General features: G+C 54.9%; 1 protein-coding gene across 1 annotated transcript; it reads right to left on the reverse strand.

Moving 5' to 3' along the window:
* Nucleotides 1–355: 355 nt before the first annotated feature.
* On the reverse strand, nt 356–22,190 carry WNT9B (Wnt family member 9B). Its single transcript, XM_042916540.1, has 4 exons — nt 22,114–22,190; nt 4,098–4,354; nt 1,670–1,935; nt 356–829 (listed from the first exon to the last, which is right to left on the reverse strand). Exons 1-4 carry the CDS (start codon nt 22,188–22,190, stop codon nt 356–358), a joined length of 1,074 nt encoding a protein of 357 aa, XP_042772474.1.
* Between the last annotated feature and the right edge of the window lie 521 nt (nt 22,191–22,711).

Here is a 22,711-nt window from a genome sequence, read left to right on the forward strand (position 1 = left end):
TGCTTCCGGCTGACACTGCCTCCCAGCTCCCTGCTGGCTGGCTGGCTCTAGGCCACTCATCCGAGGAACTGAGACAGCGAGGTGGTCCCCCCTCAAAAAACCCTCAGTCCTTCCTCCTTTGGTCTCCCTTATTCCCCCCGCATCCTTTCCTACTCTGCTCTCCTGCTCCAACGTGGTTGGGGACCCTCAGTTCCAGTCCCCCCGCAACCTCTCTTTGCTGGGTGTCGAGGGAGGGAAGGGCGGCCGAGGCCCAGTGGAGAGGAGTGCGCGCCACGTGCGCCTGCCTGGGGGGCCTCAACGTGGCCGAGCACCGCGGGGTCCTGGCAGCGCCCCCCTGGCACACCGGGCCGCAGGCCTAATGCTTGCAGGTGTATATGAGCTCCTCCTGCACGCACTGCTGGCACTCCACGTAGCAGCACCACTGCACCTGGCAGTGGCAGGAGAAGGCCACCAGGCGGCTCTGGGTGTCGTAGCCCCGGCCGCAGCACAGGCTGCTGCAGCTGGCCTCCCGGGAACACACCCTGCCCGCCGTGCCGGGCGAGTACTTGCTGGGCCGGCAGAAACTGGGCGAGTCTTCCATATAGACCAGGTCCCCGGGCCGCGGGGCCGGGCCCTTGGTGGGGCTGCCCGGCCGGGCGGGCGCCCACAGCTCCAGGCGGCCCAAGGCCTCGTTGGTGGCACTGGACACCTTGACAGCTGAGTCATAACGCAGTTTTAGCGCCTGGCCCGTCTCGCGGAACGGGGCGAGCTGCTTCCAGCAGGTGCGCACGGCACAGGAGCCCGACACACCGTGGCACTTACATGTGGTCCTGAGGCCACTCTTCACTGCCTGCGAGGAGAGAGGGAAAGCAGGCGTGGTCAGGGCCATGGCACCGGTGTAGGCCAGTGTAGACCCCGTCGGGGGCGGGGCAGCAGGACGGGCAAGAGATGGGGGGAAGAGGGTGAATGGGACCCAGGCTAGCCCGCAGGCCACCTTTGTGCAAAGTAGCTCGAGGCCACCCTGCCGCCGGGCCAACGTGCCCGCCTGGCGGAGAGCAATGTGGGCCGGATCTCAGTCCCAGCTCCCTCCCTTGGCCCAGAGTTCTCGCGGAGTGGAAAACCCGCACAACTGAACGCGGCAGCCCTGGTTTACTCCGACTCAGTGATGAGGACACAGAACTCCATTTGCTAGAGAGCTTGAACCCTCGCCTCTCCCAGCCTCTCGTCCCGGTAGGCTTAGACACCTTTTACCCTCCAGTCCTCCCACTACTGTGTGTCCTCTGCTAAGTCCCTCCCCTTCTGTGGGCCTCCTCGATCGTCCCATCTGTAAGATGGAGGAAGAGGTGATGTTGCAAAAGATATCAAAGTTTTCAAACGATGTTGGCTTCCAGGATGTCCGGGAAGGACAGTCTCTGGCACGGGGACCCCTCTGCAAACAGGTTTCTGCCTCATCACGGCCGCATCCCAAGCCTGGCTCCCACCCACCGCCCAGCCCGCCGTGCCGCCCAGCACCCTTCCCTACTTCCCGCTACTTGGTACCGGTGTGCTGGTTGAAGGGGTGAAGTTCCTCCCGGGACAGCTCTGTGTGTGCGCTGAGGGGCACGGCAGAGGCAGGCCTCCTGCCGACCCGGCTCCCCGGCCCTGCACCCTGGCTGGGGCCGGGCTTCGGGCCTCCCGGCAACGTGCTCACCTTGATGCCCACGTGGGTGTTGTGAGCGTCTGCCCGTGCCCTCAGGTCTTTGCTTCCTCTCTTGGGCCCCAGGAAGTTGCTCAGGAACTTGGTGCTGTACTTGAGGTTGTCGCCGCACACGCCCCACTGCCAGGCCTGCCGGCTCTCCAGGCCCGGAGAATCATCACAGGTGCAGCGCTCCATGCGCCCGGCGCTGCAGGCCCGGGCCAGAGTGTGGGTGAGGGCAGCAGAGGACATTGCATACAGGAAGGCCGTCTCCTTGAAACCTGGGCCGGGCACCCGGGGTGGGGGGGGGATCCGGGAGGGAAGGGGGGAGAGGGGGGGTCAGAGGCTGCCCTTTGCCCTCTGAGGGCAGAAGAGCTGACGGGGGTGGGGGGTGTGACGAGCCGGACGAGGGTCATATGGACCTGAGGATGTGGCCCGGGGCACCCTTGTGACACCCGCGCCTGAGACTCGGGCTGCAAGCTGCTGTCCTTTAGACGGAACTTTCAGATTCACTATGGAGCGTATGCCTGGGCTCCCAGGGCGGCAGACAGGAGTGCCTGACTCTACGGGACACACGAGAAGGCTGAGATGCAAAGAGAAGCGACTCGGCACCTGGTGAGAGGCAGAGCTGGGGGCCAAACCGCTGATCTCGACCCGAAGCCCGCGTGTGAGCCAGCTGGACCCATTTCTGAGGCCCCCGGTCCCCTGAAATATGCTCTGTGGGCTCCCTGCGTTTCAGGACGCCTCTGAAATGTCGCTCTCTGCTACCTACCGTGGAGCGGACCTAATGACGGAGTGACCCTGAGTCTCCCGCGTGACTTGCTCCAGACTGCCCATCCCACGCCCTTCCGGGACGGTCACTTCTCTCGTGTTCTTGTGGGCTGTGGCGCAAACCTGCCCCCCCCCCCCGCTCGCTCTCCAGCGCACCTGGGTGCTGGCAGCACCCTTTGGGGAGTAGCAGCAGCTCCGTCCCAGGCCCTTCCCCACCACGGACAGCAGCTGGCCTCCCATGTACTATCACTGCCTTATTTCTTTTAAGTTTATTTATTTATTTTGAGAGAGAGAGAGAGAGAGAGAGCACAGGTGTGAGCAGGGGAGGGGCAGAGAGAGAGGGAGAGAGAGACAGAGAGAGAGAGAGAGAGAGAGAGAGAGAGAGAGAGAGAGAATCCCAAGCAGGCTCTGCACGGTCAGTGCGGAGCCCATGTGGGGCTCGAACTCACGAACCGCAAGATCACCATCTGAGCTGACGTCGGACGCTTAAGACTGAGCCACCTAGCTGCCCCCATCACTGCCTTTTTGTAAAAGCCCCTTGCTACTTGGTGACAGAGTCACATGATGACCTGTTTCCCCCATGGGCTGTAAGCTCTCCAAGGGCAGAGGGGGTCTCGTGCAGCTCGGTGCCTCCGGCGTCCAGCACCGTGGCTGGCTCGCTGCGAGCCTCACCGGACACTTAGTGAACGAGGGGTGGGAGGACTCAGCGAGGAGGGAAGAAGGCCGGGTGTGAATGGAAGGGGAGGAGGAAACGATGGACCAACGGAAGCGATGAACAAAGTCACGGGCATGAGTAAGCACCTGAATCAGGCCTGTCTCAGGGTATTCGGCCAACTATTCCCTGCCTTCCACCCTTATATGTTCTTGCACCTTGTTTTGCGTGTGTGTGCATGTGTGTGTGCGCAGGAGGCTGAGGGAGGGGACTGGGGGGCCACCCAGCTCAACTGTGGGGTCCTCCGGGATCCAGGAATGGGCTGGGCCTCCTCTTTCCCCGTATCTCCCCTGCTCCTCCACTCCCCCCAAGCTGAGGGAAAGACTGGGCCTCATTAACTCCCAGGACTCTTCTCACTGGGACTATGCTAGGTTCACAAGGGCAGCGTGGCCTGGGCCCAGGGGCCAGGGGAGCAGGAATGGGGGCGTTGTCCCCAGCCCCCCAGCCCCCTCCTCCCTAGCCCCTTTCTCCCCAAGTGCCCTCCTCCTCCCCAGCCCTCCTCCTCTCCAGTCCTCCCCAGCCCCCCAGCCCCCTCCTCCCTAGCCCCTTTCTCCCCAAGTGCCCTCCTCCTCCCCAGCCCTCCTCCTCTCCAGTCCTCCCCAGCCCCCCAGCCCCCTCCTCCCTAGCCCCTTTCTCCCCAAGTGCCCTCCTCCTCCCCAGCCCTCCTCCTCTCCAGTCCTCCCCAGCCCCCCAGCCCCCTCCTCCCTAGCCCCTTTCTCCCCAAGTGCCCTCCTCCTCCCCAGCCCTCCTCCTCTCCAGTCCTCCCCAGCCCCCCAGCCCCCCTCGTCCCCAGCTGTCCCTTCTCCCCAAGCCTCATCTTCCCTAGCCCCTTCTTCCCCAAGTGCCCTCCACCTCTGCAGTCCTCCTCGGCTGCCTCCTCCCCAGCTGTCCCTTCTCCCCAAGCCTCGTCCTCCCTAGCCCCTGCCTCCCCCACCCCCTCCTCCCCAGCACCCCCACTACCTCTCTTGAGCAGGCCTGTCCTCCCCTCCAGACTGCAGTTCCAACGCTCATGTCGGAACTGAAACTGGCACTCGAGCAGGCTGAGGTGAGCAGCGTCCTGCAGGGTCTCGGCCAGGCCGGGCTCCCTCCGGCAGAGCTGTTTCTGTCGGCGGGACAGCTTCAGCAGGTCACACGGCTTCAGGTGGACCCCGCTCTGTGCTGGGGCCGCAGCAGTGCCCAGCCCTGGGAAGGGCGTCAGGACCTCCCGCCCGGTCAGGCTAGAGAGAGCAAAAGAGGGAGCTAGTGACCCTCAGGGGTCATGATGGGGGAAGGGGGGAAGGAAGACATGGGACAAGCAAGAGGAAAGGGACCTCCTAGGGGGCTTCATTTATACCCTGCTGGGAGGCAGGCCAGCCCCATGGGGTATGTGCCCATTTCACAGAGTAGAAAACCCAAGTGCTTGTAACAGGGTCTAGTGCCCAAGTTTTCCAGATGCCAAAGTCTCTGCTCTTGTTACCCATTCTATGTCCCAACTTTGCCCAATCATAAAAATCATCTGGGGTGCTTATTAAAAATACAGATGCCCAGAATCTACGATTGGCAATTCTGACTCTATTGGTCTGGGGCGCAGCCTGGGAATCTGTATTTACTATATACCTTGGGCGGCTTCTATGATCAGGAAAGTTTGGGGAAAAAATTCATGTAGCGTGACTGCTGCCTGGAGGGTAGAGCCATGTTCCTAAGAGGGGACAGGCGGACAGGAGTAGATGGTGGGCAAACACTCAGCAACTTCTCTGAGATCCCTCTCTCCCTTATGTTATATTGCTGCCCATGTAATCCCATGCCGACCTAGCCTGTTTCCATAATTCCCAGATCTTCAACCATCTGGCCACTCAGTGCTTGTTACAAAGGGATCCTTAGGGAATACCTGGATGGATGAAGGAAGGAAGGAAGGAAAGAAAGAAGGAAGGAACAGATGGATGGATAAACTGGCCGATGGGTGGATGAATTTCCATCAGGCCATCAGCCTCAGTCTTGCCATTCTACTATATCTGAAGTTCACGGATTCTGAAGTCAGGCTGCCACTTCTTAGTTGTGTAAACCTTGAAGCCTTGGTTTTCTCCTCTGGGAAGTGCAAAGAGGATCCTTTCTACCTCCTGGGCCTGCTAGGAGGACCGTACGGAAAGTACCCACCACAGTGCCTGGGACACTCTTGTTCCCCTTTCTGCCGGTTAGAGTTTCTCAAGATTCCTTCCTCTTGCAAGGTGCTTTATTCTCTAACCTGGGCAGAGTCTTCCCTTTGTCCACATAAGGAAACAGTTTTATGAGGAGGCAGTGACTAGCCCGAGCCGTACAGCAGATGAGCAGCAAGGCAGGGACTACATTAGAGTTCCTTTTCACTCTCCCCAGAAGCTCTCTGAGACGGTTCTCCTGTTGCCTATCCTGTACCCTGGTGGTCCTCAGCATGGGTAGAATATATACCATTCCAGACCCAGGCTAGAGGAAGCAGCCGCCTTCTGGAACACGCCAGCCTCATGGCCAAGATAATGAGCAAAAATGAAACCAGGTGATGGCTCCTAAAGCTCCTGCTTGGATGTGGCCCTTGTCACTCTTGCTTATACGCCACGGCCAAGGCAAGCCCTGGCCCAGCTGCGTGGTCAGAGAGGCACATACTGGGTGGAACCAAGGGCCCAGCTCTCCTGTTTAGAGCCACCTGACCCAGCCAGGACATCTGGCTGGATGCCACACTGCCCCAGGGAGAGTGTGGGATCTGGCCAGGCCCCAGGTGCCCCCAGAAAGCGCCCGTAGATTCTAAATCCATCAGATGCAGCCAACCCAGTGTGGAGCATATCTCCGAAACCCCTGAGCAGAGACAGATGCTATCAGGCTCCTCCTGGCCCAGCCTGGCCCTAGGCTCCCCTGCTAGACAGGGTGAGGGCAGGGACCCGTTAATCATTAATCTTGGGGCAAATGGGTAAATTTCCGGCCCACTAGGTCTACACCCAAACCCCTCCCTGCAGCCTGGCAGGAAACCCTTAGAGCTTGACCCTTGGCAGGTCCAGATGTCAGCTCTAGCTGAGGAGGCCCCACCCTGACTGGCTTCCAGTGTGAAGGGCGCAAAGGGAGCAGGAGCCATCTAGCCCCTCACATGTCCTCCTCCCCGCAGCAGGTGCTGGTGTGCGGGAAAGCTGCTCACACTGTTCCTGTGTGTTGGAAATTGGGACCTCCCTTGTAGCAGCTGATTGACAGGTGAAAGAACAAGCAGGGAGTGATGGCAGTTTGGACCAATGGGGCTGTGCATCCTTCAAGGCCTGTCTCAAACGGCATTCTAAGAACAATACTATTATATCATTATAGCTATATGGTACCTTATATCTTATCCTATATAGTCTATATTATTATCACTCTTTGAATGCTTCTTACTAAGACCTTTAGCTTGCAGACATCTGTTGAGTTGGCTACCCACTGCTTCTTCCCAGCTACATGGATACCATGGGGTCGGCCATTTCATACCACATGACCTTGCTGCTCTGGCCTACTGATTGGACCAATGAGGAATCACATGACCGAAGCTGGGCCAATCAGTCCTTTCTCTGGGAATTAGGAATTGGAATGACGAGCGCATACGGTTGCTTTCTCTCTCTTCCTTTCTTTGGGCAATGGGGCCTGTAACTCAGGAGATAAAAAGAGGAAGCTGGCCCAAAGAGAGAGAAAAAGAAAGAACCAAACACATAGAGGGAAGCAGAAGTGAGAGTGGGAGGGAGAATTTGGGGAGCTTTTCAGCCCTGGCCCCAGAGTCTTCCTACAGGCAGCTGTGTTCTTGCCTTAGACGCTCCTATCTGTAGTACAGTGTCAAGGCCCAGAGTTGGCTGTCCAACTAAGGATGCTGTCACTGATCACGACCTTCTGACAGCTGTGGAGTACCAGCATGGCCTCGCCTGCACTTGTGAGCCAGGCTCAGCAAACACCCTCTCCCCCATCCATAGGCACCTATTTTTTTAAATTTCGTTTAATAGGCCCTGTGATTGATGGCCCCAGAAGTCCAGTATAAAGTCGGTTAATTTTATTAGCAGTAATGACACTTAGTAGCGATTAATGGTCAGGAAAGGCAGCCAACCGCATAGAGGCCTCAGGCCACAATGGGCCCTGGTCTGCCCAGGGCTGCTCTCAGAGAAAGCTCTCTGGCACTGCCTTGGGGACCCCCACAGGACCTAGGAAGACAGCTGGGAGGTCTTCCAGGACCCAGTTTGCCTTTTATTTATTTTCTGTGTCGGGGCTGGGATCCTGTTTCCTTGGACGAGACAGTGCCAGGACATCAAATCTGGAAAACACCGTATTTCCTCCGGTGTGTTAGTGAGCTATCCTCCACATGCCCTTCCCTTGGCAGCTACTAGGGAAGGCTTCTTCCCGGACCTCAGGAGCATTCCAGGCACTGCAGGCTCCAGTCTGATTCAGGATCTGTGGGCATGATCCCCTCCCCTTGAAGAAGCCACGTTCCCCGGCACCCCAGGCCCGAGAACCCCACCCACCCGCCTCTCTGCAAAAACTTAATTGCCCACACGTCAGTCGGGCCCCATGAGAGTAAGCCGTACACCCGGAAGAGATCAAGTGAGCCTCATCAGTCTTACGAATTCAGACAAAATTTGTTTTCATAAAGATACTGCTCTGTGGTCAGGTCAGATGCCATCAGCCACACAAGTAGTCAGTGTTCTGAGCTGAAGAGCAGGGGCTGAGTAAGTTGTGAAGTTGCTAGCTGCTCTTCTGGGCTGTGGGACAAGAGTTCCTTCAGGCTTCTGCCTGATTCACGTGGTTCTGAGCCCTCTGGGACCACACCATCCCGCCCCCCGCTGTATCTGCTTTAGCCCAGCTGGTCTCCCCCATTCCTGCTTCCAGTCGGGCTCCTCAAGGCGGACTTCCAGCGCCTCTTCTCTTGTCAAGAAAGCAACAACCCCATGTGGCCAACTCCATTCTCCTCCCTTCTTTGCGTCCAGCCTGTGACTCTCTGCTCTCTGTACCTTTAGCCCAAAGCCCTTAGTGTAATAATAAGGCCACAAGCCCCCACCCCTACACAACAAGATGTCCCTGGCTTTGACTCCAGAGCATCCACAGCTACTCCCGGGGCCACCCTGTCTCCACCCAGCGTGGGAAAAGTCAAGGGTGCCCCTGGGGACTTCATCTCACCTACCCCCCCCCCCACCCCCAGGCCTCCTCTGCGCACCCCGGCCCCTCCTGCCCTGGCCCTCCTTTCACTCTCTAGTGCTCACCCCATCCACAGTTTTGGCTGAAGCTGCCCCATCTGGGATGACCTTGAAGGAAGGAAAAGAAGGTTCTCCCAGGACTTGGAGAAAGTGTCCCAGGAGACTGCTTTCAGTTACCTTCCGCAGGACCCCAGTCACCACTAAACCCCAGAAAGGAAATGGAGCTCACCCTGGAACAGTCACCCACCACCTGCTGGAGTAGAGGGACCCAAGGATCTCAGGCCCCCAGAGCTGTTCTGGCCTGGGTGGCCTGGTCCCAGTCTGCCCACACTCACTGGTGACCTTGGGCACATCCACTCGGCCCCTGAGCTCATCCCATCTAACAAATACACACTGACCAGTGGGAGACCATGACCGGCCCAGACTGCCTGGGTCCCAGTCCCACTTCTGTCTCTTACTCGTTGTGCCACCTTGGGCGAAGCACTTCACCTCTCTGTGCCTCATCTATAAAACACAGATAACCACAGTACCTACCTCACAGGGTTGTCAGGAGGATTAAATGCGTTCACTTTTGTACAGCTCTTAGAACAGTACCCAACACCGTAAGCTCCAGGCAAGTGGCACTCTTGAGCACTCGCTATGTGCCAGGCGCCAAGCTGGCTGCTGGGACCTGCTCCCGCCCTCGAGGAGCTCACAGTCTAGAAGGAACTTGGTTGCACTCAGGAGTACTCCAGACTTTCCCAAGGCCCCAAGAAGCAGAAGAAGGAGAAGAAGGCTTTGAACAAGCCCAGCTCCCCATGGAACAATCAGTAGCTGCTCGGAGATCAGAACTCTTAGCTCCATCTGGGTGAGAACCTGGCCTTGGCCAGTCCTGTCCTGCCTGTAGTAGGAGGCCTGGGGGTGGGGGTGGGGAGGAGGCAGAGGAAGCTCCCAGGAGCACCCCTGGCTAGCTGGGGAAGACCTGGCAGCTGTAGTGCATTTCCCATCACTTGGGGGTGCTCCAGGCTCCATTCTTCCACCCCCACCCCTACCCCACCCCTTTTCTGGTTGAGAAGTTTGATGGTTCCAGGATGTGGGTGACTGAGTGGGTGGGTAGTGTAGGACAAAGCTGGCACTTCCCAGGGCACCAGGTAATGCCAGCCTGTCTGGACCCTTCGCTGGAGGGGCCAGGAGCTGTGCCTGGCACCAGGGACCATGCCAACTGTGGGCAGCTGCCTGGGAACCAGGAAAGCTTTGCCCTGCCTGAAGCATTGGCCTTGGCCCTGCAAAACCCCATTAGATGCTCCTGATAACAGGCTTCCGCTGCAGGGCCATTTGCATGGTAAGCGTTCCCTTTGAGCTTTCATCCCAAACATCTCAGCCCACCGCTCCCAGCCCTGACTAAATCCCCCTACACACACGCGCACACACACACACACACACACACACACACACACACACTCCCCACCCCTACCCCTGTGCTCTCCACCACCCATCTCTTCCCAGTAGGGGAGGGTTGCTGAGGGCAGTGCCTGGCCCAAGAAGAGAAGGCATAGGGGCTCTGACAGTCCTTCTGCAGAAGAGGGGGGTACCTTCAACACCCAAGCTTCTCTCCCCACTTCCGGTCAACCTGCGTGAACCCACCCTGAGGACCGAATCTGGTCGCCACCTCCCCGCTAAAGCTCATCCCCGGAGCCGTGTCTCCCAGCCCAGCCCAGCCCTGGCTCAGACAGAAAAGAGCCTGGCCCAGCTGTGGGCTTTGTCTCTCCAAGAACAGCTCCACTTCCTGTTTTACAGCCGCAGACCCGGCTGCCCGCTGAGGGTGGCATCGGGGAGACGTGTGCTCAGAGCTAAGTGGGCAGCAAGCAGCCCATTCAGCAAGCGCGCTTTGCATCTCAACAATCTCGGGTATTCAGAGCTTGGCCAGTGCAACATCTGCGGAGGAGATGCTTCCCCCTCCTCCTGACTCTCTCTCCCTCTCCACTCCGGCTCAGGCAGAGCTGGGAAGGGGGAACCTTCGTCCCTGGTGTGCATGGGGCAGGCGGCACAGTGGCCGTGGAGGGTCCCCTTGTGCAGAGGACCCCCTCAGGGGCTGAGGTCAGGAACGTCTCCCCCAGCTCCCTGCCTGGGTGCAAATGCACACCATTTGAGTCGTTGTGGTTTAAGGCTGGAGAAGCCTTTTGAGATGGCCCAGGTCCAGAGGTTCTGCCCTGAGGACTCCTGGGAGGTATTCCAGAGGCTTCTGGGGGCAGGCAGGAGGGCAAGGGGTTTGCCAAGTGTAGGTCTCTGCTTTGCTCTGTCTGGTGCCCTGGGAGTTCATGTAATATTTATTGTCCAAGGTGACCCACTGGGTTCACAGCGGGACTAGGACTGTGCCCCGGGTCTCCTGATTGTTTCTGTCAAGCCTGGCAGTTTCTGCTTTCAGTTTCAACATAGCACTTCAAGGAAGCAAAACTCAGTCACCACCGCAGCAAATGTCTAGGATGAAAGGAACACAAGACAGGTTGCTTTGAAAGGAAGGCAATCTGGTCAGGACTCCTCTGAGCCCCTGGGCAGCTAAAGGGAGGAGAGATGTATGCTCGGTTTCTGTTTGGCTAAAAATCAGAAATAAAGCTTAGAGAAGTGGCCTGCCTATTCATACTAAAGTGTGAGAGTCTGATATAATTCTAGTGCCTGAGAACATACTTTGCTAGATAGAAGGAGGATCAAAGGAGAGGGTCTGGGATCATGAAGAAGCTAAAGAGAAAGGGGAAGCCTGGAGTAAGGAGAGAGGGGGTAGAGAAAAGGGGTGCTAGAAGCTTTAAGACAGGCTCCCCCAGCTTCTTGGGTTCACAGGCCCAGCCCTGACCCAGGGGAGGAGCAGTTTAGGGAACATGGGACGGAGGCTTTAGGGAAAAGCAAGTAGTCGTTGAGTCTCTCCTTGGGGCGAGCAACGCCCCCACCCAGTTCTGCCCACCATGAAACCCTGCTTCCAGGGTTGGGTAACTTCGGCCAAGTTATTGAACCATAGTAAGTTGACCAACTAACCAGCTTGGCAGGCTCTTGAGGGGTCACCCTCTGCCCCACGGACAGGCAGGCAGGCTCAGGCCGGGCTGGGCACCCTGGAAGGGCCAGACCCCTGGGGGAAAGCCCTGCGCGTGATCACTGTGTGAGGAGGAGAGTTCCACTGTTCGCAGCCTGCTCCAGGAAGAGATGTCCATTTGTCCCCCCGCAGGGCCCAGGGATGGTCCACACCCCACACCTCCCCTCTCAGCTCCAAGGGGAGCAGCAGCCTCCCGACCTGGTGAAGGAGCCACTCCCTAAGTGTGCCCAGGGAACCCCAGAGTGGTCAGGACAGCGCTCGGGATGAAGGTGTAAGGGGCTTCCTCGGGAACAGAGCAGGGACCCCCCCCCCCCCCCCGGGGCAGGACCAGAACAACTTCCCACCTTGGACTGTTCTGGACTCAGGGCCAGCCACGGCTGTAGCAGGGGGGTCCCTCCCCTCAGGGTAGCCAGTCTTGGCTACCACAGTCCGCTCCATGCTGGAATGGCTCCAAGCCCTCCTTCACGCTGTAACCCCTGCCTGGGACGCCTCTCCCAGTCCCAAAGCCCTCCCGGATCCCCTGGACTCTTTTATGGCCACGGCCCTTTTCAACACTTGACTCACAATGCAAGGAATAGGAAAGGTGATCCTAAGGCCCCGTCCATTGCCAGCATGCTCTAATGCTTATCTGCCTCCTCCAGGAAGCCCTCCTTACTTGCCAGCCCCATCTCTGTCTCTCTAACCATCCCCTTTTTTTGTCTTCTCTCATTTTTACAAATATAACACCCTTAGTTCTGCCTGGTTGACACTTTTTTCTTCCTCCTCACAGCTGCAGACAGGTCTCTCCAAGTAGGCTGTAAGCCCCTTGGCAGAGGTCCTGGTTTCTCATAGCCGGCGGTCCCCCATCCCCAGCTCAGATCCTCTACCCCAAGCGGGTGCTCCTCAGACACCTGAAGGCCGCATAAATCCCTTAGATGTCCAACCCCAGGTGGGGCGTGTAGCTCCAGGCTGTCCCTCAGCCTGCCCCGCCCCCACTCCCACACCCTTGTCCTCCTCCCTGGGTCTCACTCCAAAGCTGCAGGGGCCACCCCACACCCCAACCTTCCCAAGCTCGGCCCTGCAGGCACTGGGAAGGCGCGGCTCTCAGACTCGGATCACTGATGCGTGCTCTCCCCAGAGCCAGATCTCAGGGCCCCCCAGCCTTGGTCAGTCAGACCCCGAATCCTCTGGCTGCCGGCGCAGCCCCTGAGGAGAGTGGGAGAGCCGGTCTGTTCCCTCTCAACCTCAGTTCCTGGGGACGAGTTGTGCCAGGCAGCTGAAGCCTCCCTGTGATACCCAGTGAGAACCAGACAAGAATTGGCCCAAATCTTTCTGATGCATAGGGGTACGTGTACCCCAATGTTTATAGCAGCGCTTTTAACAATAGCCCAAGTATGGAAAGAGCCCAAATGTCCATCAACTGATGAATGGATAAAGAAGATGTCGGGGGTGCCTGGGTGGCTCGGTCGGTTGAGTGTCCGACTTCGGCTCAGGTCATGGTCTCACAGTCTGTGAGTTCGAGCCCCGCATCGGACTCTGTACTGACAGCTCAGAGCCTGGAGCCTGTTTCGGAGTCTTTGTCTCCCTCTCTCTCTCTTTCTCTGCCGCTCACCTGCTCCTGCTCTCTCTCTCTCTCTCTCTCTCTCTCTTAAGAATAAATAAGACATTAAAAAATTTTAAAAAAAGAAGAAGATGTGGTTTATATATACAATGGAGTACTACTTGGCAATGAGAAAGAATGAAATCCTGCCATTTGCAACAACATGGATGGAACTGGATGGTATAAGTCAGTCAGAGAAAGACAGATATCATACGTTTTCACTCCTATGTGGAACTTGAGAAACTTAACAGAAGACCACGGGGGAAGGGAAGGGGAAAAAGTAGTTTCAAACAGAGAGGGAGGGAGACAAACCATAAGAGACTCTTCAATACAGAGAACAAACTGAGGGTTGATGGGGGGCGGGGGGGGGCAATGGGGGATGGGCTTTGAGGAGGGCACTTGTTGGGATGAGCGCTGGGTATCATATGTAAGCACTGAATCACGGGAATCTACCCCCAAAACCAAGAGCACACTGTATACACTGTATGTTAGCCAACCTGACAATAAATTATATTTCAAAAAATAATAATAAATAGAACTCAGCTGGCACAACCTCTAGAGGTGACACGTGCTAAAAGTTTACCACAGGTTACAAACCTTTATCCACAATTCCAACCCCAGAAAGCTCAGACGACTACAAACTTTGGTGCAGTTATGGTGAATTCATATGGCAGCGAGTCCTGACCTGAACCAAAATGAGAGTATTTATGGTCTTTATTTATCCCCACATGCAGATGTTTTTCTGCAAAAAAGTAAAGTGTCTGATTATGGGGTCCTGCCCTAGACATGGCATATGCATTATATTGTCTCTCTAATAATTAAAAATTCTTGAATTCTGACATGACCTGGCATTAAAGGGAATGTAACTGTCAAGAAAGCAGACCTTCTCTGCTCTCGCCCTAAAACCAGTCTCTCTAGAATTTCCAGGACTCTGGGGGCACCTGGCTGGCTCAGTGGATAGAGCATGTAACTCTGGGTTGTGAGTACAAGCCCCATATTGGGCATAGAGTTTATGGAAGGAAAGAAAAGGAGAAAGAAAGAAAGAAAGAAAGAAAGAAAGAAAGAAAGAAAGAAGGAAAGAGAGAGAGTGAGAGAGAAAGGAAGGAAGGAAGGAAGGAAGGAAGGAAATAATTTCCAGGACTCTGAACATGGTGGTTTAAGAATATTCTGGCTCTTTGAGACTCTCCACCCTCCCCCTTGGGTCTTCATCGCTCCAGTGAGGGGGTCTGTCCCATCCCCCAACCCATCTCAGCTGCCACCAGGATTCCCATGGAAGGCCCGCTGTGGCTGACTTCTGGAGTCTGAATGAGGCAAGTCTCTGCTTTCTGCTTTGTTTCTACTTCCCATCCTGACAGAGGCCAGGTCATGACCAAGTAGTGTGTGCTCAAGAGAGTCAAGTGTAAGCAGAAGAAAGAGCAAACATGATGGGGCAGAGGAAGGTTCTGGGGGAGAGGAAGGGCCAGCGAAAGGGAGAGGGGCTGCCCATTTGGACATTCACTGAACACCATGAGGCAATGCCAGGAACTGTGGGAGACTCAGCCAAAAACAGGGCCCCCAAGACCCTTGCCTAAAGGGAGCTATGCGTGAGTTGAAGACACAAGCACGTGGAAAAGAAAACGGACAACAAAACAAGAGTTTAAGACACGCAGTGCAAGAGATGCCCAGGGCATATGCCAGGTGAAGGGTATGGGTGATGGAATGGAGGGCCTCAAGGGTCAGAACCACCCAGAGGGAGGCAGACCTCGTCAAGCCCCAGGTCAACATGAGGCAGGGAGGACGAGGTTGGCTCTGGATTCTGACAAGCTAGAATTCCAGTTTTGGTGCCAGGCGACTTTGGGCAAGGCACTTGGCCTCTCCGAGCTTTGTTCCCCTCTCACCTATATGAAGATAATTATTCCAGCACCACCTCCTGGGATGTCACAGTGGTTAAATGAGATCATGCACATAAAATGCTGAGCACAGAAAGGAGTCACATTATACAATGACGAGGGCAAAGATGAAGGGAGAAAGGAACCGAAGAGGCTCCTTAACTTGGGAGGCTCTAAGACCAGATTGCTCGATTTCTTGAACTCCTCATACATAGACAGCATTTCAGCACTTTTATATATGCTCATTTAACTGTCACAATAACCCTGCAAGGTAAGGATTCGCCCATTTTATAGATGAGAAAACTGCGGTTAGAACAGTTAACTGACTTGCCCTGGGTCACAGTTAATGAACCTTTGGATAGAAGATTGGAATTCAATCTGTGTGACTCCAAGTCCAGTGCTCCTTACGCTGTGGCAGGGCCTTGGGCTGCCTCTCTCCCTGCTTAGGCTGATGCCACGGTGGGGTTCACCTTCACAGCACCCGGCCCACCTCCTCCCGAGCCCAACTTCTACCTGATCACAGAATCCTAAAGGCACCAGGCTCTCTTCCTTAGGGGGTTCCAGCCCAGGAGTCCCCCTGCCTTGCCTGCCCTCCTGAGCCTTAGAAAATCCATCACTATCCATGAAGAGGCTGGTTTGACCCTGAGCCCAGCGGCACAGCCCAACTTGGGGGGGGGGGGGGTTGGGAGGGGTTACAGCTTAGCCAGAGAGAAGCCGGCCTAAATTCCTTCCCCAAACACAATGATTCTTATCAGTGATGTTTGCCTTTCAATCCAACACCCCAAAGCAGTAAAATTTCTTCTACCCTTTCTTCCCTCCAACCCTGTTTTCCTCAGGACCCAATCAACTTCTAAAAATGTTTTCAAATGAAAACAATACCATCCAAATATAAAAAACACGTAGGAATACATCTTTTTAAATTATTCGCAAGAACTGCGTACTGAAAATTGCAAAATATTGCTGCAATACAATTTAAAAGCCCCCGATAAAGAGATACGCCTGTTTATAAATCAGCAAATTCAATATTGTTAGAAGATCAGTTCTTTCTATAAATTGATTTATAGGTTCAGGGCAATCCCAGACAAAATCCCAGCAGGCTTTCCTATAGACACTGACAAGCTGATTCCAAAATTTATGTGGAGGGGCGCCTGGGTCACTCAGTCAGTTAAGCATCCGACTCTTGACTTCGGCTCGGTCATGATCTCACAGTTTGTGGGTTCGAGCCCTGTGTCAGGCTCTGTGCTGATGATGCGGAGCCTGCTTGGGATTCTTTCTCTCCCCCTCTCTCTGCCCCTCCCCCACTCAAGCTCGCACTCTCTCTCAAAATAAATAAATAAACTTAAAAAGTGTATTCAAAATTTATGTGGAAACGCAAAGGACCGAGAATAGCCAAAACAATTTTAAAAAGAGAGAACTTGGCTTCAACACCTACTACACAGCTACTATAATCAAGACTGTATGGTATTGGCATAAGGATAAATATATAGATTAGTGGAATGGAATAGAGAGCCCAGAAATAGGACCTCATATATTGAATCAATTAATATGTACCAAAAAGTGACAACAGAGGTGGCTCAGTTGGTTAAGCTTCTGACTTTGGCTCAGGTCATGATCTCACAGTTCATGAGTTTGAGTCCCTCATCAGGTGAGCTCGGGCCCCACTTCAGGTGACCCCCATTTCTCAATCTCTCCCTCTCTGTCTCTGTCTCTCTCTGCCCCTTGCTCACTTGTGCCCCCCCCAAAAAAAAGGAAAAAAGAAAGAAACAATAGACATAAGTGTTAAGAGCTTAAACTATAAAGTTTCTAGAAGAAAATATAAGAGGAAACGTTTACAGCCTCTGAGTAGACAGAGATCTCGTGGATAGGACACGAAAAAAGCACAGAGCACATAAGAAGATGAAAATTGTACTTCCTCAAAATTAAGAACTTATATTCTTCCTAAGAAAATAAAAAGGCAGGGGCTCCTGGGTGGCTCAGTCGGTTGGGCGTCCGACTTTGACTCAGGTCATGATCTCACGGTTTGTGAGTTTGAGCCCTGCGTCGGGCTCTGTGCTGACAGCTCAGAGCCTGGAGCCCGCTTCAGATTCTGTGTCTCCCTCTCTCTGACCCTCCCCCATTCATGCTCTGTCTCTGTCTCAAAAATAAATAAACATTATAAAATATATTTTTAAAAAAAGAAAAGAAAAAAGCAGGCCACAGATAGGGATGAAATATTGCCGATACTTTCTGATCAAGGACCTGTATCCAAAATATACAAAGAACTCTTACAAATCAATAATAAAAAGACAAATTACCCAATGAAAAAGATAGCCAAATGATTACCATGTACATGAAAAAATGTGCAATACACCATTCATCAGTGGGAAAATGCAAATTAAGACCACAATGTGATAGCAGTAAGTACCTATCCACTAAAATGGCCAAAATTAAGATGGACAGGGAGGCACCTGGGTGGTTCAGTCTGTTAAGCGTCCAACTCTTGGTTTCGGCTCTGGTCAGGATCTCGCGGTTCGTGAGTTCGAGCCCCATGTCAGGCTCTGCATTGACAGTTCAGAGCCTGCTTGGGATTCTCTCTCCCCCTCTCTCTCTGCCCTTCCCCACCTCAAACTAAGTAAATAAACATTTAAAAATGTTTTTTAAAAGATGAACAATAGCTGACAAGAGTATGGAGTAATCGGAACGCTCATACATTACTGTGTGAAACAGTATCGTTCACTTTGGAATACTATTTGGCTGTTCCTTATAAAGTTAAACACAGGCATACCATACGACCCAACAGTCAGGCCCTAGGTATTTATCCAAGAGAAATAAAAACATATGCCCGCATACTTACATGTACACAAACGCTTACAGCATTTGGAATAGCCCCAAGCTGGAAACAATACCAATGTCTCTCAGCTGGCAAATGGATAAACAAATTATAGTATATCCATACAGTGGAATACTACTCAGTGACAAAAAAAAGGGGGGGGGGATATCCTACTGATATGCCTAACATGGGTGAATCTCAAAAGCATTATTGTAAGCAAAAGAATTCAGACACAAAAGCTATACCCCGTATGATTCCGCTTGTATGAACTTCAACGGGCAAAACAAATCTATAAGACCAGAAGCAGAGAAGTGATGGTCTGAGGCTGGTGGGGGAGGGTTGATTGCAAAGGAGCCTAGGGATCCTTTGGGCGGATGGAAATGTTCCATTTAGTAGTTGTGGGGTGGGCACACAGGGTATACATCTGTTAGAATCCAAACTGTGCACTTAGGATGTTTGCATTTTACTGTATGTAATGTTGATGGGGGGGGGGGTTAAGTTTGTGTCCTGCCTCTTAACAATGATGACACCTCTACAACCCAAGAAGATGGTTGGAGGGCCAGCCACCACCCAAAGTGAGCCTGTACAGGCACCCAATCAGGCCCTTTCATTCATCGTCTCAATTAAGCCTTGCATCAGTCTTTAAGGTAGGTATTTTATCACCCATAGCTCAGCAAGGTTAAGACATTCACCCAGAGTCGTACAGCCAGCAAGACAGGAGGCTGGGATTTCAACTCAGGTCTAGCTGATTCCAAAGCCTGTGCTTTCATAAACTTCTCTGTATCATCCCTAGAGAGGAAAGAAACCCAAGTAATGCAGGGATCACACATTTTAAAAGGCACCCCCAAAGTCAACCAGGATTTGAAAAGGTGCATCCACAGGAACGACTTCTGCTTACAAAGCCACTTTTCACATGATACAGTGCATGTTCATTTATAAAACACCACACAAGTTAATATTTGCAGAATTTCCAAGCCATCCAAGCCAACATAGAAGCTCTTGAGTCATCCTAGACTTCCAGGCCAGGTTCAGCCCATTAGAGTTAGGGAACCACACGGAGCCTGGGTGGCTCAGTCGGTTAAGCGTCTGACTTCAGCTCAGGTCATGATCTCACGGTCCGTGAGCTCGAGCCCCGCGTCGGGCTCTGTGCTGACAGCTCAGAGCCTGGAGCCTGCTTCTGATTCTGTGTCCCCCCTCTCTCTCTCTGCCCCTCCCCTGCTCGTGCTCTGCCTCTGTCTCTCAAAATTAAATAAACGTTAAAAAAAATTTAAAGAATTAGGAAATCTAGGACCTCCAGGTGCCATAGACCTTGGAGGCAGTGACCTAAGTGACCAAGCAGGGGAGGGGGCTGCCCTCCACCCCTTACCCCCTCCAGCTCCTTGTGTCTGCCATTCCCCTGGATGGTCACACAGTATTAGCTCTGGAGACTCTTGCTTGGAGGGCAAAGAGCCCAGACTGGAGGCAGAACCTGGTGTCTATCCTGCCTCTATCCTGCTGTGTGACATAGGGTGAATCACTAAACTTTCCTGACCCTCGGTTTCCTTTAGGGAACTATTTACAGCATCCTGTATACCTTTAGAATGGCTCTGGGAATCAGATGAGAGAGAGAGAGGCCGTATGAGAAAGTGATTTGTAAACTGAAACACTAGTTATTAGGGCATTATCAGCATGACCACAATTCAGCTCTGGGTTCATACAAAAGCCCCAGAAGCAATTGCTGGCTTACTGTGGTTTGGGGGATGATGGCTGCCTCATTTGAAAAATGGAAATAATAATACATGACCTGTTTGAAACAGGGAGTTGGACCCCAGATGCTTCTGGGACACTTTCAACTCTTAAATCTATGATTCTATGATTTCAAAGACCCCAAGAAGATTGGCCTCACCTGCTCTCCTGATGTTTGAATTTTTTTTCTTTTTTTTTTTTTAATGTTTATTTATTTTGAGAGAGAGATAGAGAGAGCAAGCTGGGGTGGGGCAGAGAGAGAGGGAAACAGAGAATCCCAAACAGGCTCTGTGCTGTCAGTGCAGAGCCCGACATGGGGCTCGCACTCACAAACCATGAGATCATGACCTGAGCTGAAATCGAGAGTCGGCCGCTTAACCAACTAAGCCACCCAGGCGCCCCTGAATTTCCTTTTATCAAATGCCCAAACACTTCATCTTATAATCAGAAATGAGATTTCAAATGCAAATGACCTGGAGAAAGGAGAAGCAGATTGCCTCTCATTCTCACTATGGTGTGGATGACTGATACCAGATTCCTTCCAGAGAGCAAATTCTGATGGGAAGCTGGAAAATCTGGCCTGACTGAGTCACACTAGGGCTTCCTCAGTGGGAACTCAGGCTGAATCCTGTCCGGTCTCTGAGACTAAACACATAATAGGGCAAAGCCTCAGTTTTAGCTTATTCTCTAAGTATTTGTCCAGTTCCCCACACTGGGATGGTGGGGGCTTGAGTCTATTTGGTCAGCTTTGCCTAGATGGGTTCATGACCTGGAAGAAGTGGCTCCAATACTCACATGATCCCTCTCAACCCCAACCCAGGCCTAATCAACCATGCCCTCCCACCCCGATTTCCAAGGCTGCCCCCCCCCCCCCCCCCCCCCCCCGCTCACAAGTCTCAAATTCTACCCCTGTGCACTGCTACAAACTCCTTTCCCTTTCAAACCACACCAGCCAGGCTGGTCCAGGTCTCCTGGAGCCCCTCCCCTCTCACCCCATCTGGCCCTCGCCCCATCTCCGACCCCCAAACCCAGACAAACAATTGTGGAAATGAGCTGGGGTCCAAGAGGATGCAGGGACATTCGTCCTCCTGTTCTCCATCCCAGCTCAGAAACCCCTGTCAGGGCCGGGATATCAAGAGACTATGCCCAATCTCTATACTAATAATAATTGCTGGCATTAGTTGAGCATTTACTATGTGCCAGATACTGTCCTAGGTGCTTTACATGTACTAATGCACAGAATGCTCATACAAAATAGGCACTCTTCTCCTCATTTTACAGATGAGAAACCGAAACACAGAGAGGTTAAGTGACTTGGCCAAGAGCACACAGCTAGCAAGTAGCAGGATTATATCCTGCCTGCTGAGGCAACAACTGTGACTTCAAGCCTGAAGTCATTGGCATACAGGTTGGTACACTGTTCTCAGTGCGGAAATAGAGCTCAGTTCTATCCAGCTCAGCCCCTTCTTTGTACAAATGAGGTCACCGAGGCCCAGAGACTGGTCTTCCCAGGTCACCAGCAAGCTGAGCTCAGACCTAGGGTCTGGGCTGACCTGCCTACCCCCACCCATTATATTTCAGGAGAGGCCCCCTGCTCACAGCCAAGGCACGTTTTAACCAGGGGTCATGACCCGGAAATTAGCCCACAGCCCTTAGATGGGCCTGTGCAGGGACTTCTCAGATCCTTACTCGCCCTCTCTGGCAGGTCCTTAAGAACAGTCTGTGGCAGGTCACTGGCTTGGTGTTTCATTGCCTTCGCTTTAGTCAGACTGTAAACCTCACCCTGATTTGGAGTGAAGATCACAAAAAGTGACAAGATTAAAGTCACAGACCGTACACATTTGGAGCGAGCTGTGGGTGGAGGTCAGGGAAGCGCCTTGGCAGCCACGACCCCACCTCCCACCCAGGTCCCTGGGTCAGAGAAGGAGGGTCAGAGAGAAGGGACAATTGCCCTGTAACTCGCACTGCATTCAGCCGCCACTCCCGCGGCTCTCTCCCCAGGTGTCCCCCCAACTCTGATCCTCCTTTTCCAATCACGTACGCCTCCTCCCTTCTGACGCTCGGTCGTTCTCCCCGGAATTCACCCGACGCCGGGGCTGAGATTTGGTTGGGCTTCCCTAGCGGAAGGTTCCCTCCTGCATCTCCAGCTGACACTGCCCGGGGTCCGCAGGTCCGCGTCCCCCCGGTATCCGCGCGATCCCCTCCCCCGGCCGGGGTAACACCCCACCCCGCCCAGCCACGCAGCCCGCAGGGTCTCCATTCTACAGGGGGAAGGGCAGAGAGAGGGTGGAGAGAGAGCCCGAGGCGAGGACTGTGGCTGGACGGAGACCAGGTTACAAGCAGACAGGGCACAGAGTGAGGATCCAGCGAGGGCATCAGAGCGCGCGGGAGGGACGCCTGGACCCGCAGGGACTGGGTGCGCGGGGAAGATGGGGCCGGGGTCCGAAAGCTGTGCAGAGTCCGGGAGCTCGGGCGGGGGTCCGAGACCGCGCGAAGCAGGCGGGATGTGGTCTCGGACAGGGCGGGGTGGGAAGAGCGGCGGCGAAGAGGACGGAGAGTGGGACACCAGAAGGTGCGATCGGGGCCTGAGCGGGGAGGGGGGGAAAGCCAGAGACCGAGCTCGGGGCGCGAACTCCGACAGCCGGCCGGGACCGGGGCCCGCCGGGGGCTAAGGTCTGAGTTCGAGGTTCCCAAGGCGGCCAGGGCCAGCGGGAGGGAAAAGTTGGCCCCGCTCTAGCCGGAGGAGGGGAGGCCGGCGGGCCGGGGACGCGGGCCAGGGGCGCGGCGGGCACTGACCCGAAGTAGGCGGCGGCGGCGGCGGGCAGCGCCAGCAGGCAGAGCGCGGCCAGGGCCAGCGCGGGCGGGGGGCGCATGGTGCCGGCGGCGCGGCGCCCTGTCGCATCTCCTCGCGCCGCTCAGCGCTCGCAGCGCCGCCACCAGCCGCCCGTGGGGCTTTAAACCCGGGCGGGGCGGAGCGGGGGTGGGGGAGGGAGCGACGCTGGAGGCCCCCCCCCCGGGCGGTGAGCCCCCCGCCCCATTGGCCCCGCCGGCCTCGCCCCGCCCCCGTCGCGGGTGGGGCCGCCGCCCGGGGCCCGCCCCCGCCCCGCCCCCATCGTCCCGTCCCACCGGCCCCAGGTGAGAGCTCACCTGCCGCCGCGCCCGCCGCGGAACGTGAAAGCCCCCCGGGCGTGGAGAGGCGGGGATGGGGGACGCGGCGGAGACCGGGGAGTCTCTGCATCTCCCCGCGGGGTGGAGGGAAGCGCAAGAGTCTCTCGCCCGAGGTACGGGAGTGGGGGTCCCCTGGAGACGGGAGGCTCCTGGAATCCGCGGAGAAGCCGTGTGGTGTCCGCTGTCCTGCGAGGCGAGTGTGGGTCTCTCTGCCCGGCCCCAGGAC

Source organism: Panthera leo, chromosome E1 (assembly GCF_018350215.1).
Source record: "Panthera leo isolate Ple1 chromosome E1, P.leo_Ple1_pat1.1, whole genome shotgun sequence".
In the NCBI taxonomy this organism is placed as follows: domain Eukaryota; kingdom Metazoa; phylum Chordata; class Mammalia; order Carnivora; family Felidae; genus Panthera; species Panthera leo.